This window comes from Culicoides brevitarsis, chromosome 2, assembly GCF_036172545.1.
Source record: "Culicoides brevitarsis isolate CSIRO-B50_1 chromosome 2, AGI_CSIRO_Cbre_v1, whole genome shotgun sequence".
Classification (NCBI taxonomy): Eukaryota; Metazoa; Arthropoda; class Insecta; order Diptera; family Ceratopogonidae; genus Culicoides; species Culicoides brevitarsis.
In genome coordinates this window covers 28,724,804-28,741,987 of record NC_087086.1, presented here as the reverse complement: position 1 = coordinate 28,741,987, position 17,184 = coordinate 28,724,804, and the positions used below count along the sequence as shown (strand labels likewise).

The 17,184-nt window shown below is 29.3% G+C and overlaps 5 protein-coding genes across 10 annotated transcripts in view; 3 read left to right on the top strand and 2 right to left on the bottom strand.

Annotated features, from left to right (window-relative positions):
- Positions 1-17,184, top strand: part of LOC134832646 (LIM and SH3 domain protein Lasp) — a 214,399-nt gene that overhangs the window by 91,955 nt on the left and 105,260 nt on the right. The window lies entirely within an intron of this gene.
- LOC134831943 (uncharacterized) lies at positions 919-1,534 on the top strand. The gene is made up of 2 exons (XM_063845789.1): positions 919-1,047; positions 1,103-1,534. The coding sequence occupies exons 1-2, from the start codon at positions 1,000-1,002 to the stop codon at positions 1,391-1,393; spliced, it is 339 nt and encodes a 112-aa protein (XP_063701859.1). The 5' UTR covers positions 919-999; the 3' UTR covers positions 1,394-1,534.
- On the bottom strand, positions 1,961-3,465 carry LOC134830893 (leucine-rich repeat-containing protein 15-like). Its single transcript, XM_063844503.1, has one exon. The coding sequence runs from the start codon at positions 3,444-3,446 to the stop codon at positions 2,022-2,024; it is 1,425 nt and encodes a 474-aa protein (XP_063700573.1). The 5' UTR covers positions 3,447-3,465; the 3' UTR covers positions 1,961-2,021.
- The window catches only part of LOC134832815 (transient receptor potential cation channel trpm), a 43,098-nt gene continuing 31,282 nt past the window's right edge, over positions 5,369-17,184 (bottom strand). For all 6 annotated transcript variants that reach the window (XM_063846986.1, XM_063846985.1, XM_063846987.1 and 3 more), the window contains 4 exons: positions 17,095-17,148; positions 12,072-13,364; positions 11,509-11,643; positions 5,369-6,966 (listed from right to left, as the gene is read on the bottom strand). In XM_063846986.1, coding sequence (XP_063703056.1) covers positions 5,927-6,966; positions 11,509-11,643; positions 12,072-13,364; positions 17,095-17,148 — 2,522 coding nt within the window. In that variant the 3' untranslated portion in view covers positions 5,369-5,926. The remainder of the gene's footprint in view (positions 6,967-11,508; positions 11,644-12,071; positions 13,365-17,094; positions 17,149-17,184) is intronic.
- On the top strand, positions 13,670-17,115 carry LOC134832817 (pickpocket protein 28). The gene is made up of 5 exons (XM_063846992.1): positions 13,670-13,832; positions 14,994-15,447; positions 15,507-16,001; positions 16,767-16,873; positions 16,932-17,115. The coding sequence occupies exons 1-5, from the start codon at positions 13,670-13,672 to the stop codon at positions 17,081-17,083; spliced, it is 1,371 nt and encodes a 456-aa protein (XP_063703062.1). The 3' UTR covers positions 17,084-17,115.

The window sequence follows — 17,184 nt, the reverse complement described above, 5'->3', positions numbered from 1 at the left end:
AAGGACGACCATAATCCTGTTCTGCTGATGAATTGAGGCGGCAAAGAAAGGGGGCTTCAAAATGTTGATGGGTTTGATGTTGGCGGGCTGTATTGGGTTGCTATTGTTCTGTATTGGATGGGACTTCGTAATGGTGTGCAGGGAGGCGTCGTTACTGCATCCATTCCCACCAAAATGTTTTCAAAGCCTTCTCTTTATTTTTTGTTGAATTAAACTGAACTGAAATATATTTCAATTGATGTGTGTCAGGTGTGCAGCTCCTGTACGATTTAATTTTTTTTTTGTTTTGAATTATTTAAAATAATTTTTGAAGTATTTCAGACTTTGTAATCTTTTTTTTTTAAATTTTTCACGAGCTTTCATTGAAGTTTGAATTGACGGGGAATGGGGGCCAAAAAATGTCCCTTTTTTGCCGACGGCATTAATGGATGACGCCCTATTTATTATTTGTTGACTAGGAATGTTTACGCTGCAATCTGGGCCTGTGAGTTGCGGGAATTCTCAAATTTAAGAGAAAAATTAAAAAATCGCAATATCAAAAGAAAACATTTGTAAAAAGTAGAAAATTAGCATAAATTATACTTAAACAAGTTTTTCAAGTTTCGAATCGAAAAATTGGGAAAAACATTAAAATTTAAGTGAATTTATTTTAAAATTTTGTCAGATTAGGTATATTTGATTTTTTGAATTTTAAAAATGAAAACTTAAATTTCAAATTTGAAACGTTCAACTGCTTGTATTTCGAAGAATATACCAACTTTTTGCCAATTAATGATAACTTTAATGATTTTTCCACATTTTTCGATTTGAAACTTGAAAAACTTGTTCAAGTATAATTTATGCTAATTTTCTACTTTTTACAAATATTTTCTTTTGATCTTGCAATTTTTTTTTAACTTAAATTTGAGGATTCCCGCAACTCCCTGGGAATGTTTTGACTCAAAAAATTGAATTTCATCAAATTTTGTGATATTTTATTAAAAATTTAAGCCAAATAAAATGTCTTTTGACGATCCCGAAGACAAAATTCGGATTTGGAACAGTATTGTAAGTTTTATTTAACAAAAATTTTGATAAATTTCATTCAAAAATTTTTTTGTAGCGTTCGATTTCCGAAACTTCTTTCAAATTTATCAACTGTCCAGTGCCGAATGACGATCTTATGAGAGAAATTGTCACAAAAATTATGTTGCATTACTTGCCAAATTGCGGCTTAGTTGCTGCCAATGAGCCTTTACCCGCAGTCGATACGGCTTTTCGCAGTATAGTTCAAGTGATTGAAGATTTTGACTCGGAATTTCCGAGTTTAGTGGACAAATTTGAAGATATTGAGATAATTTTGATGCTTTTGGAGCCAGAAGCGCAGTCAGAAACGCCGGTTGAAGCGGGTTAATGATTAAAAGGATCGTAAATTATCCGATTTTTGTACAAAATTAGTTTTAAGTCTGTTTAAATTTAGGAAATTTTTCAATAGTTTTGAATTTTTTAAAAATATTATTACTAAAATTTTTATGAATTGAGTAGAATTGTCATAAAATTTATAGAATTATTGAAAAAAAATTGTAGATACTTGAATTTATGGAAATTAGAAATGTAAAAAATAAAGTTAAGTTCCGTATTTCGTGTAAAAATTTTTATTATTTTTTGTGTAGTAAAAATTTAAATATTTAAAAAAAAATAAATGATTTTAGATTAAAAAAAAAATTTAATTTAAAAAATTTTAATTTTTTTTAATAAAAATTATTAATAAAAAATTTTTTTCGATGTTTTTAAATAAATAAATTCAATAAATAAAATAAGAAAAATTATTAAAGTTAAAAAAAATTAAAAAATATTTTAACAATTTTTAACAGATTTTTCAAGAAAATTAATCATTAAAGAAAAAAATTATTTAAAATAAATTTAAATTTTTTTTTTAATTTATTAATTTTTTTTAAATTTTTTTAATTTAAAAAAAAAACGAAATTTTTAAGAAATAATTTCTTTTATTTTTTAAAATTTCATAAAATCATGTTTGACCTTCATTCATCTTCATCTGATTTTTTACAAGTTTTCCAAACGAAATACCCAATAACGCCAAGAACGGCGACACCTCCTATCACGAACAAAATTATGCTCAATAAAGAAGTTTCGTCATCTTCTTCTATGCATTCAATTTTGTGGACATGCTTAATTCTAAATTTATCGTCGACATCCATGACTGTGATATTTGCTTCTTTTGTTAAAAATTCAAACATTTCCTCTAAATAATCACAACCAAATTGATTTTCGCTGATTGTAATTCTTTCTAGTTCAGGAAAATTTGTTTTTAATTCTTTATAATCGAGTTCTTTCAACTGATTTTCACCTAAATCAAGCGAAGAAAGTTCATCGAGGACACCAAACCAACTTAAATCGAAATTTTTCATCGACATATTAGAAAGAACTAATCTTTCAAGGTTTTGTAATGGCTTAAAAACTCCTTTTTCGAACGTAATGTTGTTATTTCCGATATCCAAGTGTTCCAAATTTTTAAGTTTTTCAATTCCTTGAAGATTTTCGAACGAATTTTCACGAATAATCAGTCTAGAAAGATTTTTTTGTAAAGCAAAACTTTTAAAATTCTTAAATTCGTTGTCTGTCAAGTAAATTTCTTTCACTTCGAGACTCGAATTTACGTTCAATGAGGATAATTCGTTATCAGACGCTTTAATTGTGTGAATTTTTGCTTTTGGATTGATCGACTTCAAATTCAAAGACGTTAATTTATTTCCTGAGACATCCACCAAATCCAGTTTTCGATCAATATGCAGTTCCAAACTCTCCATTTCGTTGTTGTCTAAATGAATTTCATACAAATTTGGCAAATTAACGAAAGCTCTCGTTGCCACATACTTTATATCGTTATCGGTCAACACGAGATGCATTAATTTCTTCAAAGATGCAAAAGTTCTTGCATCAATAACTTCCAAATCGTTCTTTTCCAGAAACAAAACCTCAAGATTTGCGACATCCTCGAATGCTTTTGGTGAAATTTTTCGTATTTTATTATTTCCGAGATAAAGTTTGATCATTTTCTTTGCGCCATCGAACGTATTCTCGCCGATTTCAGTCAATTCGTTGAATTCTAAATCCATTATTTCGAGTTTTGAGGCGTTTTGGAACGAAAAATCGGGAATTTCAGTCAATTGAACATTTTCCATCTCGAGATTACTCAAATTTGGCGTTTGAGTTAAGAATTCCTTTGGAAAAATTAAAATTGTAGAGTTTTCAAAGGAGATTTTCTCAATTTTTCCGAGATTTTCGTCTAAAATTCGGATTTTTGTAGAATTATTTTGGATGTTCACTTGATGAAGTTCACAATGTCGGGATTCTACGTTGACGCAATTCACTTCTTGTTCATTGAGAGACAAAACTTTTGTTGAATTTATCAATAAAAGAGTTAAAATTGCAACAAGACGATGCATGATGGATGTCTTTTCTTGTTCAAAGAAGGTTGGAGACTGAAAGAAAAAATATTAAGTGCGCCTTCAGCTGATATCAGAAAAAATTGGCAAAGAATCGTAAGTAAGTCAAATTTTTCGTCTGACCTGCGAATTTTCTTTTCTTTGTTGATCAACAATTGTTTTTATAGTGACGTATTTATTTTATTGTAGCTTCCGTACATTTTTGATAATTATTTTAATAAATAAGATAGATTTGAGGGAAAAAATAAATATAGCCTTAATTTTCTTAAAAAAATTGTTAAAAATAATGAGTAAAAACATTTTTTAAATTTTTTTTTTTAAATTTAACTAATAAATATTTTATGCATATCTATTTATTAAAAATAATTTTAGGCCGTTAAATAAAATTAAATATTATTTATTAAAAAAATTTTAGGCCATTTTCCAAATTTTTTTTGTAGTTTGTCCCATGCCCCATTTCAAAAGTCAAAAATCCAAAGAGGAAAAATAAAAAGAAGTTGAAAATAATATCAAAATTGACCAAAATCATTGAAAATTGATTGTTTTTTGACTGGATTGTTTCATGCCCCATTCACAATATCAGCATTTTGTAAAAAATTGACAGCTGTCAATTTTATTTAAATTTAATTATCCGATTTTTATGTTTTTTATAACGTTAAATATTTTTCAAAGACGAACCAAATTTTTAGAATATTTTTGTTATTTTGCAAAATTTGAGTACAGTTGTCATATTTTTTGACATGTTTTTTCAGTTTAAAAATTCATGAAAAAAATCAATTTTTGAGGAAAAATTTTTGTGTGTCGCGGATTTTTTATTTTTGATGCGAGATCAATTTCTGAGTTAAGAGTGTCTGCAAATTAGCTGAATTTTATGATACATATTATTATTTCTTGCAATTTTTTCTTCTAATGCCTTTTTCTCTTTCTCATATTCCTCTTTTTTGCTTGTCCGATGCGCTTCCAGTTGTCCTCTGATCCGCTCGATGCCTTGTACTACCACCCATATTTCATTCCCCAGATGGAATAGCTTCAGTTTCTTCAGCTCGACGTGATCCGTTTCTTGGTCCGATATTGTTACATTGGCATCCGTCATCTTTCGATCTTGGAGTATCATGTCCTTTCTTGCGTTGTCTTTGTTTTTCCCTATCTGTGTTGCTTGGGTAGTTATGGAGTCAAGCAAGGTGATGATGTTGGTGTGGTAAGCAGTCATGTTGGCATAAGCCCGGTTGATGCAGTCTATTGTGTTCAGCTGTCATTGTCTATCTGCAATGATAAGAGTGACAGGATTGTAGTATCCGACGAACTCATATGTTTTTTTGCCATTTTTTCAAGAAATTTTTAGAAATTTAAAAAAAAATAAATTTTTAAGAATATTTGTATTGAAAAACGAAATTTAATATGAATTTTTGCAAAATTTTTCCAAAAAAATTATTTTTTAAACTTTTTGATGTAATTTTTTTTGTTTAAATTTTTTACTTAAAGTATTCTAAATAATATCAATTTTAAATTATTCAATCTTAATATAGGTACCATAAAAACAACTAAAATATTTATAAATAATCAAAAATTGTTTGAATTTTGTCATTTTGTATGAAAAAGTATTTTAAAACTTTTTTTTTATTTTTTTGCCCCCGCCCCATTTTGAAAAAAAATTCTTGTGACAAAAAAATTAAAAAAAAATTTGGAGTGGCCTTATTTAAAACAATATTTTTTACTTAAAATATTTTTTTTAATATTTATTTTTTTATTTGCAAAGTTTGTAAGACAAAAGATAAATTAAATAATTGAATTAATTGAATAAAAATCGAAAAATGAATTTAAAAAAAATATTTTAATTATTTTTTTTTTAAATTATTTTTAACACAAACCTTTTCTGAAATCTTTTTGAAAAAAAAATCACATGAAATTTCTTTGTTGTCTCTTCATATATTTTTTTTTTATTTTTTGTCTCTTAAACATTCATCTCTCATATTTTTTGTTAAACAAAAAACACCTCTTTTAAACTTAACAATTAACACCTTACACTTAATAAATTATTACTCATTTATGGCTTCAGGGAAATTCTCTAATCCCCCCTTTTTTAGTCGCATTTCTCTAAAAATTTTATTTCAAACTTATTTCTACTATTCGATTTTTTTTGTTTGTATTAAGTTTTTTTCTGAAAACCCCTGAAAATAACTTTCATTCAATTTTATTGATTTTTTTTTGTTTAAATTTTAATGATATTGTCACGTATATTTTTTATTAATTTTTTTTTTTAAATCTACGATGAATAAAAATATAGAACAGCGAGAGTCTCAGTTTAAAAATTTTAAATCTTGAACAGTGATAAAATTTTTCTTGATACAGAACAACGAGATAGATTTTTTTTCTTAACATTTAACAGTGACTTTAAAACTAAAGGAACTATTTGGTTGCAAAGGTTCGTCATGATGACACAAAGAAGAAAATAAATAAAATTCGATGGAAAAAATTAAAAATCAGCACATGGTTTCATTGAAGGACTGTTCCTTGTTGTCTTCGGTCGCGGTATTTTTGATTTCCGACGACAACTTGGCGATTTCGTCTTGCACGGTGTTCGTCGAGATACTGGGGATGTTAATTTCGTCTTTGGCGTCTTCCGTGCTCGTCGAACTGCTTTCCTGCAATATTTGTAGCTTGCTTGTGAGTGTTGTCGGACAAATATTTGTGCCCGTGGTGATAGTTGTTGTTGTCACATGCGGCCTTCGTTGCGGTGTCACTGCACTGTCATACGTCTCGGATCGCGGTCTTTGTCCCTGATCCATGCTAAATTGCTTTTTGAGGAGATTGAGTTTGGAATCTTTGCGTAATTCGGTGCCGCCGAGCGAAAAAGTGCGTTTTGTCATCGCAGGAGTCTTTTCCGGATCGGTATCTGGATTCTCGATGACCGTCGTGTGATTTGAGTCGTGATCCAGCGACATGTCGTTCGTTATTGAGTTATTATCGATGGCAAAGGAACTATTAAGTGATGTATTTGTCTCCGTCGAGCCCTGTTTGATGGCTTTGTACGGATGACTGCAGTCCGTTTCCGTGCTCGAATTCTTGTGCAAACTCTCGCTGGACTTTTTGAACAGCAAACGGGCGTCCTGCGTGCTGCATGGATTCAAAAATGTGGCATATTGTGAGTTACGTGGCGAGTTTTGGCTTGAAACCGGTGAGATTCGTTGTTGCTGCGAGAGTGATGTGGTGACTTGGTTCGTAGTTGTCGTGGGTGCTTGACTTCGTTCGTTTTTCACGACGAACTCTTGTTGTTTGTCGGTGGCTGTTTTTGAGGGTGTGATGGGAAGTTCGATTGCCGTTTCGCGACGCAGGATGCGGCGACCGGAAATTTCGACAATTTCAATGTCGTCGGGCGAGATGTCGTCTTCGTCGATGGAGCAACGCGTTTGGAGGAGACGTTCCATCATCATGTAGTCGTTGTCTTCGCATTCCTTCAAGTGTTGCGTTTCGATCATGGCGGCGAATTCGGGGTTGCTTAATTCGTTCAAAGGTTTTTCATCTGAAACAAAGGGAAATTTTTGATGAAAATTTAATTAAAAATCGATTAAAATGAAACCCAACAAAATGATTTTTCTCTGTAATTAAATTTTCCATCATTTATTTGTTTTTCGATGCATATTTTAACATTTTATGATGTTTTCCGATGAATCGTAAATTAATCATATGTATTTCGACGCATTCGATGAAAAAATACAGAAAGCATTTTTAACGCACTTTTTGTCTAATTTAAGATTTTACAACCAAAATGTTTTCATCTAAGATTATTGAATTTGAAAAAAATTCCATTTGATTGAATAATTTTTTTTAAATCTAAAATTTAAAATTAATGAATTGAACACAAAAAAAATAATTTAAATGATAATAATTTTTAGAACATTAAGAATTATAATTGCAAATATTACAAAAAATATTTTAAAAATTTAAAAAAATGTTGAAATTAATTTTTTTAATAAAATAAAAATTTAGCAATTGATTTGGCGTGATAAAAAAAATAAGTTTAAATAGATAAAATTGAAAATTTTCAAGGCTAATTATTATTTTTAATCTTTTTTGAGTTCAAAATTATTAAAATATAAATTTAATTATAAATAAATATTAAATAAATACCTAATTAATTTTATAAAAAAATAAATTAATTATTAAATTTTTAAATAAAAATTTGATCTAAAATAATTCAATTTAAATTTTTTTTTGTTTAAAAAATACAATTTAAATTCAAAAATAATAATAAATTTAAAAATTTTTAATTAAATTAAATTTAATTTAATTTAAATTTAAGAATTTAATTTAAATTAAAAATATTTTTGTAAATTTTACTGATAAAATTTAAAAAATCTAAAAATTTTAATCAGAAACATCTTTTCTTTTTAATTTTTTAAATAAAATTTTGTTAAAGCGAAAGTATTCACATATTTAATTCCTGGATCATAAAAATCATTCACAATGATAAATGCATTTAAAATATCACATTTTATTGATAATTTCTCAGCTTCCTTGATTTGTTCCTAGAATTCTCGACAACTTCTAATTCCTATTTAAACCGATCTCACCAACGATTCTGCATCAGTTGCATTTGAAATCTTGAAACTAAAGCTCTTTACTCAACAAGAAAAAATCATGAAATTCACTTTATTCGCAATTTTTGTAGTCCTAAACTGCTACAACGCCGTTTTGTGCAAAGATAGCTTCGAAATTGCAAAAGCTGTTGGTTATACCGAGGAAGAAGGTCACGCAATCGTCCGAAATGCGGAAAAAATTCGCATGGAAAATCCTAGAAATTTGTTGAAAATTGCTGAAGAGATGCGATTAAAGTTGCCGGCACCTATTTGTGACTCCAACTGTTTCGTACAAACGCAGGAAATTCACGGCGTTTTTTGGTCAAAGAGTGGCGATACCGAGCAAAATGACACGAGATATATCTATTTGAAGAGCGACGCAATGGACAACATGCACATTTTGTGCTTCAGAACAGCTTGTGTGCATCAAGCGCCGATCAATACAATTTAAAAAAAGTGTCCCAGCAACAATCAGAAAATTATTTGAAAACAATAAAAATTGAAAGTTTATTAATCTCGACTTATTATCAATTTTAGTGATTATTTCACTTCCATTATTTTAATCAATAAATAAGTTTAAAACAATTTTTCGTCGGATTAAAACGTCTTTTTACTTTCGAAAAAAATGTTAAATCGTGACATTTTAATTGCGATTTTTCTCTTTTCTATTCTCACCTTTAAAATTTCGTGCAAGGAGAGTTTTGTCATCAAAGAAATGAAGAATTTTAATCTTTCGGGGCAGCTGCATTTTCTCCATTATGCCGAAGAATCTGGACAATTCTTTGAACAGCGTAGTACTTTTGAATTTTCATTTTCCACGAATTTCCCGAGATATTGGGAAAATAAGCTCAAAACGGGGTGTCTCCGTTAGGATAAGGCTAGATTAAAAGCCTTAAAAGCGATTTTCCATATTCCGCCTTAATTTCCCAAAAATCGATTTTTCAGGGTTTTTTCGCCCGCTTTTCCGGGCATAACTCCCCGAATTTTCATCACAGGGTATGAAAGTCATATATTGTTGGATAGGTCTTGATTATAGCTACAACTTATGGAAGAAAATTTTTTCAACTTTAGTGAAAAAAAATTTGGAGACATGAGAAAATGTGAAAATTTTAGCTTTAACCAGGCGTTTCCATAATTTTACAAATTTTCCGATCATCGCCCATAGCACAGAAAGATGGCATTTTTTGTCCTCTTAAAATTAAAATTTAAAAATAAAAAATTTGGTCACGTGACTCAAAAATTTTTTCATTAAATTATCAATAGATAATGCGGCTTTAAAACAAGTTAAGTTCATATCTAATATAATTTTAATTTTTACTGGATAATACGATAATAATGTCGTTTTTCAATCAAAAAGTACCAAAAAATGTCAAAAATTTTCCTTATTTTTTATTATTTTTATTTTTCCCTCTGAATTTTTTCGGTAAAATCGGAGGGGGGCGACATAAAGTGAAATAATTAAATTTAATGGCCTTAATTAAATAAATAATTTTATAAAAAATAAATTAATTATTAAATTAAAAAAAATTTTTGATCTAAAATAATTAGGTAAAATTTCAAAAAGGAAATTTTAAAAATGTTTTTGTTCAAAAAATACAATTAAATTAAAAAAAAAATAATAAAAATATTTAATTAAAACAAAAAAAAATCGAAACTGATGAAATTTAAAAAATCTAAAAATTTTAATCAGAAACATCTTTTCTTTTTAATTTTTTAAATAAATATTGTAAAAGCGAAAGTATTCACATATTTAATTACTGGAACATAAAAATCATTCACAAGGATAAATGCAAATAACACATTTTCTTGATAATTTCTCAGCTTCTTTGATTTGTTCCTAGAATTCTCGACAACTTTTAATTTCTATTTAAACCGATCTGACAAACGATTCTGCATCAGTTGCATTCGAGATAACTCAAGCTCTTAACTAAACAAGAAAAAATCATGAAGTTCACTTTATTCGCAATTTTTGTAGTCCTAAACTGCTACAACGCTGTTATGTGCAAAGATAGCTTCGAAATTGCAAGAGCTGTTGGTTATACCGTTGAAGAAGGTCACGCAATCATCCGAAATGCGGAAAAAATTCGCATGGAAAATCCTGGAAATTTGTTAAAAATTGCGGATGAGATGCGAATTATGTTGCCATCACCTCTCTGTGACTCCAACTGTTTCGTACAAACGCAGGAAATTCACGGCGTTTTTTGGTCAAACAGAGGCGATACCGAGCAAAATGACACGAGATATATCTATTTGAAGAGCGACTCAATGGACAACATGCACATTTTGTGCTTCAGAACAGCTTGTGTGCATCAAGCGCCGATCAACACAATTTAAAGAATGTGTCCCAGCAACAATTTAGAAAATTATTTGGGAAAAAAAATTTTAAAGAAGAGAATTCATGTAAAAATACAATTTTTATTACAAGAAATGTTGAAAATTAAAAATATTTTTTTAAAAAAAGTTGAAATTTTTTTTATTTTTTTGTTTTATAATTTTTTTTTTAAATTCTTGAAGAAAAAAAAATAATTTTAAAGGAACTAAAGGAAAAAATATATAGGTATAAAAACACAAAAAAAAATAATCATTCAACTCAAAGTTTCTAACATAAAAATAAGTAAAATAACGAAATTAAATGATAAATGAATTTTTTAAAAATAAAAGTTAATTAAAAATTTAAAAAATGTTGAAATTAAATTTTAATTAAAAAAATTAAATTTTTAACATTTATTAATTTAATAAAAAATTAGTTGAAAAAATGAGAATCATCAAAGGTTCAAAAAAATTAAAAAAAAAAATTAGAAATAATAATTTAAATTTTAAAAAAACTTAAAAAATATTTTTGTTCAAAAAAAAAAAAAAAAAAAAATTAAAAAGAAAAAAATATTTAATTTCCATTTTACTGAAAAAAATTACAAAATCTATGAAATTTAATAAAAAGCATCATCAAACTCTTTTCTTTTACTTTTTTTAAACAGTTTTCTAAACTTAGCATGCATTGAAAAGCAAAAGCGGATCATAAAAATCATTCACAAAGTGCATGTTAAATAACATATTGATAACGCATTGAATAAATTAAATACAACATTTTATTGATAAATAATTTCTCGGCTTCCTTGATTTATTCTAAGAATTCTCGATACCTCCTAATCCGTATTTAAACCGATGTTACAAACAATTTCGCATCAGTTTCAATTTAGATTCTATTCAAGCTTTTCTTCATTTTTTTGCTTAAAATTTGAATATTATTGTTATTAACGCGCCTAAAATTTTTCTTATCTTGCTTCATTTTTTGAGTCTTTTCCTATTTTAAATTTTTTTAAATATATTTTCTTTTAAATTTTGTTAGTCAAAAAAGTATAGAAAAAAATATTTTTTTTTACCAAAATTGCTACTTTCAAACTACTTTTTTGCTTTCTTTTTCAAAAAAAATTTGAAAAAATTTATTGGGTTTCATTTAAAAAAGCTTAAAAAGATTAAAAACTCACCTCTGAGAGACTGTGTCGGCGAAACAATCATATGACAAACACTTTCAAGCTCATCCGTGATAGAAGTGTACTCGGTATGGAATGCAAGTAACATGTGTTTGCCTTTGCTAGAAACTCTCGGTCTTGTCGTTGGAGCTGTAAAAAAACATTTATTGAAAAAAGTTGAAAAAATTCAAGAAAAAAGTTTAAATAAAATGTATTTAAAGAAAAATTTTCTAAAGAAATGATGAAATTTAGCATAGCTTATCAAAAAATTATTCAAATTTCAATAAAAAAAATTTTAAAATAAATAAAAAAATAATTTTGACAAAACTTGAGAATTTTTTTTTTAAAAGGAATATTTTTTTTTTTTTGAAATCAATTAAATAGTTATTTTTTTCTAAATTGTTCAATTTTCTTTTGAAAATGAAAAAAAATCTTAAATTTTTAACTGATTTTATTAAAACTTTCATATTTTTCAAAAGAATTTAGGGTCAAAAGTACTCGATTCAGGAAAAAATCTTAAAAATTTCTCAAAACTTAAAAAAAATCAAAGAACTTTTTAATTATAATTTTTTCCTCACCTCCTTCATTCCCGCTATCCGGCTCACTCTGCGTCAGACTAATCTGCCTCCGTGACATCCCAATCGGCAAATGAAGACTCGTCTGACTCTTATTCAGGTCATAATTGGAAGCACTTTCCGAATTTCTCCGCATCGCCGCCTGACTCAGCGAATTATTTCTCCTCCTTACTCCCGTTGCCGCTCTCTGTCGAATCCCGTCATAGTGATGAATTTCCGCCGCCACATCATCCTCAACGGGCGTCGTTCCCGTCAATGTCTTTTGATTATTGTCCTCCGCGGGATCCAGTGGCGTCAGCGTGTCTTTACTTTCGGAACTTGTGGCGGTATCTTGTCGCGTTACCGTTAATACTGAAGGTTTTCCGGGAATTGCTGTTTTTTGTGACGGCATAAAAAAGTCCGAATCTTCCGATTGAATCGAATATTTGCGATCTCGTTCTTTGTTGGGCTCATTATTTGCCGTCAAATTCTGCAAGGACGTCGTCGAGGGATAAACTAAGGGATTATCGAGGACATCGATGCTCGATTGTTGATGCTCTGACTCTTCCGGAACCGTTAATTGCATGTCAAATTGCAAGCCGTCTTCGAAAATGTACGAATCGGGATGACATTCCGTCAAACTTCGCCCAAATTTCTTCCGTGGCGGAAAATCGGAGGTTTCGGAAATTGTTCTTATGCGTGGATCCAAGTTCCCGACCGAACCACCGACTGTCAGAAGGTCATTTGTGTGCGCCGACATGAAACGATGAATGACCCCCATGTGATTCCGGATCATATCTGCCGCTTCTTCGACTTTTCTCAAGCGAAATTCGATATTTTGCACCGTTTGCGTCTGCAAATTCTCCTTTTGGTTGATGTCTTCGATTTTTTGCGCCATATTTTCCACTCGTTCATCCGTATTTCGAATCCGTTCCTGCGTCGATTGCGAAATTTCCAAATTTAATTCGTGGAAAAAGCCCTCAACGCATTCCTCTTCAAAGTCATAAAGTCGTTCCATGTCCTCCTTTTCCAAAAATAACTTTAATCCGTTGTCGCGAACTTGTTGCAAGCCCTTTGCCTTCCGGATCGCGTACTTGACGAGCGAATAAAGATGACAAAAGGCGATAAACGGTGGCGGCAAGACCGGTTTTTGCTGATATTCCATAACGACAGTAAATCGCTGGAACATCCACACTTGATGCGACACCGAATTGACCTCGTTGAAGATATTATTGAAAACGGCAATCAGCAAGTTGATTAATAAAATATTGGCAATTAACAGATACATCGACATGGCAATCGGCGTTACCCAGTGACCTGCGAAAAAAACAGAAAAATTAATTTTTAATGAGAATTTTACAAGGATTTTCGGTCATTAACGAGCGAAATACGAGAACTTTGACAATGAAAGACCAAAAAAATTCGTCGCAACATTTGTAATTATGATTGATATCCTCCTATTGTCCGTTGGGTAAATGATGTGAAATGGCAGCTGTGTCTTGCCTAATAATTTATCACGCGCTTTAATCTCGTACTGATTGGAGTTATAAAAGCGTTTCGAGGTCTGGCACGCTCCATTTGTCATCGGAACAGCTAAAGGAAAGTTAAAGCTCGGGGAAAAAATGGGAGCGAAAAATATTTTGAAGCGTTATTTGCTGAACGCGACGTTTCATGGCGCGAAATTTATCGTCGATGAGCAATATCACGTTTTGGAGAGGATTTTTTGGGGATGTTGCATTCTTGGGTCGTGGTATGGAGCTGCCTTGTTGATTGAATCGTCGTTTGGTGAGTCAAAAATTAATAAAATTTAGTCTTTTGGCGTGAAAAGTAAAAATTTTGGATCATTTAACATTTTTTTATGGGTTTGGAAAATATTTTTTAATACTCTGAAGTGAAATTTTTATTTCCTAAAATTAATTTATCAATTTTTTGACCTTAAATATTCAAGAAAAAATTATTTTAGCTAATTTTGAAAAAAAAATTGTAGCAAGTTTAATAGTTTTCATGTATTTTTTTTTTTCATAAAATCAAATTTTTCATGATTTTTTTATTTAAAATTAAAAATTTTTACGAAAATTGATTTTTTATTATTTTTTTCTTCAAAATTTGAATTTTTACTTCGAAAATATTTTATTTTCTTTAAAAAAATTTTGTTTTTTCGAAAATTTCTTCAAAATTTGAATTTTTACTTCGAAAATATTTTATTTTCTTTAAAATTAATTTTTTTCGAAAACTTAATTTTTTTCAATTTATTTAATTTTTTTTCGAAAAGGGAAAATTTTGGACCATTTAAGACTTTTTTATGAACATATTTTAATATTATAATAAATATTTTTTTTCTCGAGAGCGAAATTTTCATTCTTCGAAAATTCGAAATTTCAATTAATTGATCATTTTTTCGAGCACGAAAATATTTTTAAAAAATTATTCTAGCAATTTTTGAAAAAAATTGTAACAAGTACTTTGATCAAAAAATTGAAAAAAAAAATAATTGAAACTTAATTAAAATTAAATTAAAATTTTTTAAAAAAATAATTAATTTTTTTTTTTTTGAATTTTTGTATAAATAAAAATTGTGAAAATTTCTTAAAAATAAAATATTATTTTTATTCGAAAGCAAAATTTTTATTTTTTAAAATTAAATCATTAATTTTTCGACTTTGAAGATTAAAAAAATATTCTTCCAAATAAAATGATCAAAAATTAAGAATAATAAATTAAACTAATTATTTAAATTTAAATTAAATTAATTAACTTTCGCAAAAAAATAAAATTATTTTCATGATTTTTAATTTTTTTTCTGAGAATATTTTCGAAATTCATGTTAAAATTAAAGAATTTCTTTTAAAAAATTTAAATTTCCTCTTAGCATCGAAAATTTCAATTACGTCATTAATAAAACCCATCCATCAATTTTAAAAATTGATTTTTCAATAATTTTTTCAGACGCCTACCACACAAGCGCCATTTCGTTCGTCGTGGAAACCTCCTACAAGGATTGGAAAACGCAATTTCCAGCAATTGTCGTGTGCGAGGCAAAAAACATGGATCGCGTGCAACTCGTGGCCGAGCAATTATGGGGCGCCGAGCATGATTTCACCTTGGAAGAAGTCCTGAGTGAAATGGCCTACTTTCGCGGCGAAAGCTACCATGCCGTGCACGAATGTGGCGACGAGGAAAATGATGTCAACTGTTTCATGGGCAACTTTTCGTATTACGCAAATTTGGTGCGTTCCTCCTGCGAAGAGACTTTGGACAATTGCTATTGGAACAACAAAAAATTCGAATGTTGCAAATATTTTCATCGCATCGACACGGAACTGGGGATTTGTTATGCTCTGAATTCGGTGCAATCGAGACGTGGTCCCATGTTGAATATGATTTCCGATAAATATTCAGGGTAAATTCCTTTTTTTCATAAATTTTTGAACAAATTTTTTCAATTTTTATCATTTTTAGTCCAGGAACATTGAAAATCGACGTATTTTCCGAGGCTTTTGTCTACACCTTTGGCGCTGAGGATGTCCCAAACTTGGTAACTCCCAAAAGTGACGTCCTTCAAATCGATCATTTTCTCCACTACAAACGCAAAATTCTCATCAAGAACATTGAAAATGACCTGAACACGCGTGATGTCTCAATTAGTCAACGAAATTGTCGATTCCGTGATGAAAATATCCTCGATGTGCATCGTTACTACAGTTATTCGGCGTGTTCGGTGCAATGTCGGAAACGAGAACAACTTCGGATCTGTAACTGCACGTCACATCTGATGCCGGGCACACCGACGTCGAAACATTGTGACATGAATGGCTTGGTTTGTCTCAACGAGCATTACGAGGAGTTGAGTGTTGTCATCGCAAAATGGTCCTATGGGAGGAAAGGTGTCGTGTGTGATTGTTTGCCGTCGTGCACGGAAGTTGATATCTCGGTCGTGCATGATAATCGAGAAATGTAAGATAATTTTTGGTGACATTTTGGTTGTAAATTGATTCTTCTTCCTCAGAGAATTTTCTATTTTCGAAAGCTGATTTTCATTTGAAAATTAAATTTTTCCTTCGAAAATTTTTATTTGTTTAATTCGAAAATTTAATTTTTTTTTCGAAGATTGAAAATATTTTTTCGAAGATTTATTTTTTTTTTTCGAAATTGAAATTTTTTATTCGAATAATTATTTTTATTTTCGAAAATTGAAAAATTTTTTTCGAAGGTAGAAATTTTTTATTCGAAAATTGAAATTTTTTATTCGAAGGTTGAACTTTTTTATTCGAAGATTGAAATTTTTTATTCGAAAATTGAAATTTTTTTATTCAAATAATGATTTTTATTTTCGAAAATTGAAAAATTTTTTCGAAGGTAGAAATTTTTTATTCGAAAATTGAATTTTTGTTTCGAAGATTGAAATTTTTTATTCGAAGATTGAAATTTTTTATTCGAAAATTGAAATTTTTTATTCGAAGATTGAAATTTTTTATTCGAATAATTATTTTTATTTTCGGAAATTGAAAAAAAAATTTCGAAGGTAGAAATTTTTTATTCGGAAATTGTTCGAGATTTGATTTCTAATTTATTTTTCATTGAAAAAATATTTTTTTTGGATTTAAAAAATTGAAGATTTTATGAAAAATTTCTACAAAAAATTGAAATATTGTTCTAAGATTTTTTAAATCCTCAAAAATAGAATATTTTTCATCAAAAAACGTTTTTTTCCATTTTTAGGTTATACGACTACGACAAAACTTTCTCAACAGTCGAAATAAGTTTAGCTGCCCTGCCATCTGAACGTTACAAACGCAACGTCGTAAGAGGAAAACTCGACTTAGTCGGTAAATAATTGACATTTTTCCAAATTTCACCCCATTTTAAGTACTTTTCCTTTTTCAGTAAGCGTTGGCGGAAGTGGCGGCTTATTCGTGGGCGCATCCCTTTTAACATTTATCGAACTCCTGTACTACTTCACACTCCGTCCTTGTGGCGGCGGCGACGACGACGACGATGACGAAGAGAAGCCAATCAACATAAATGACATCGATTAACTCGGACTTACCTGTCACACAAGCACGTTGATGAGGATCATTTCCGCACGGTGGATCAATGTCATCTGAAAAAAATTTTCGTTTTTTTTTTTTATTAAGAA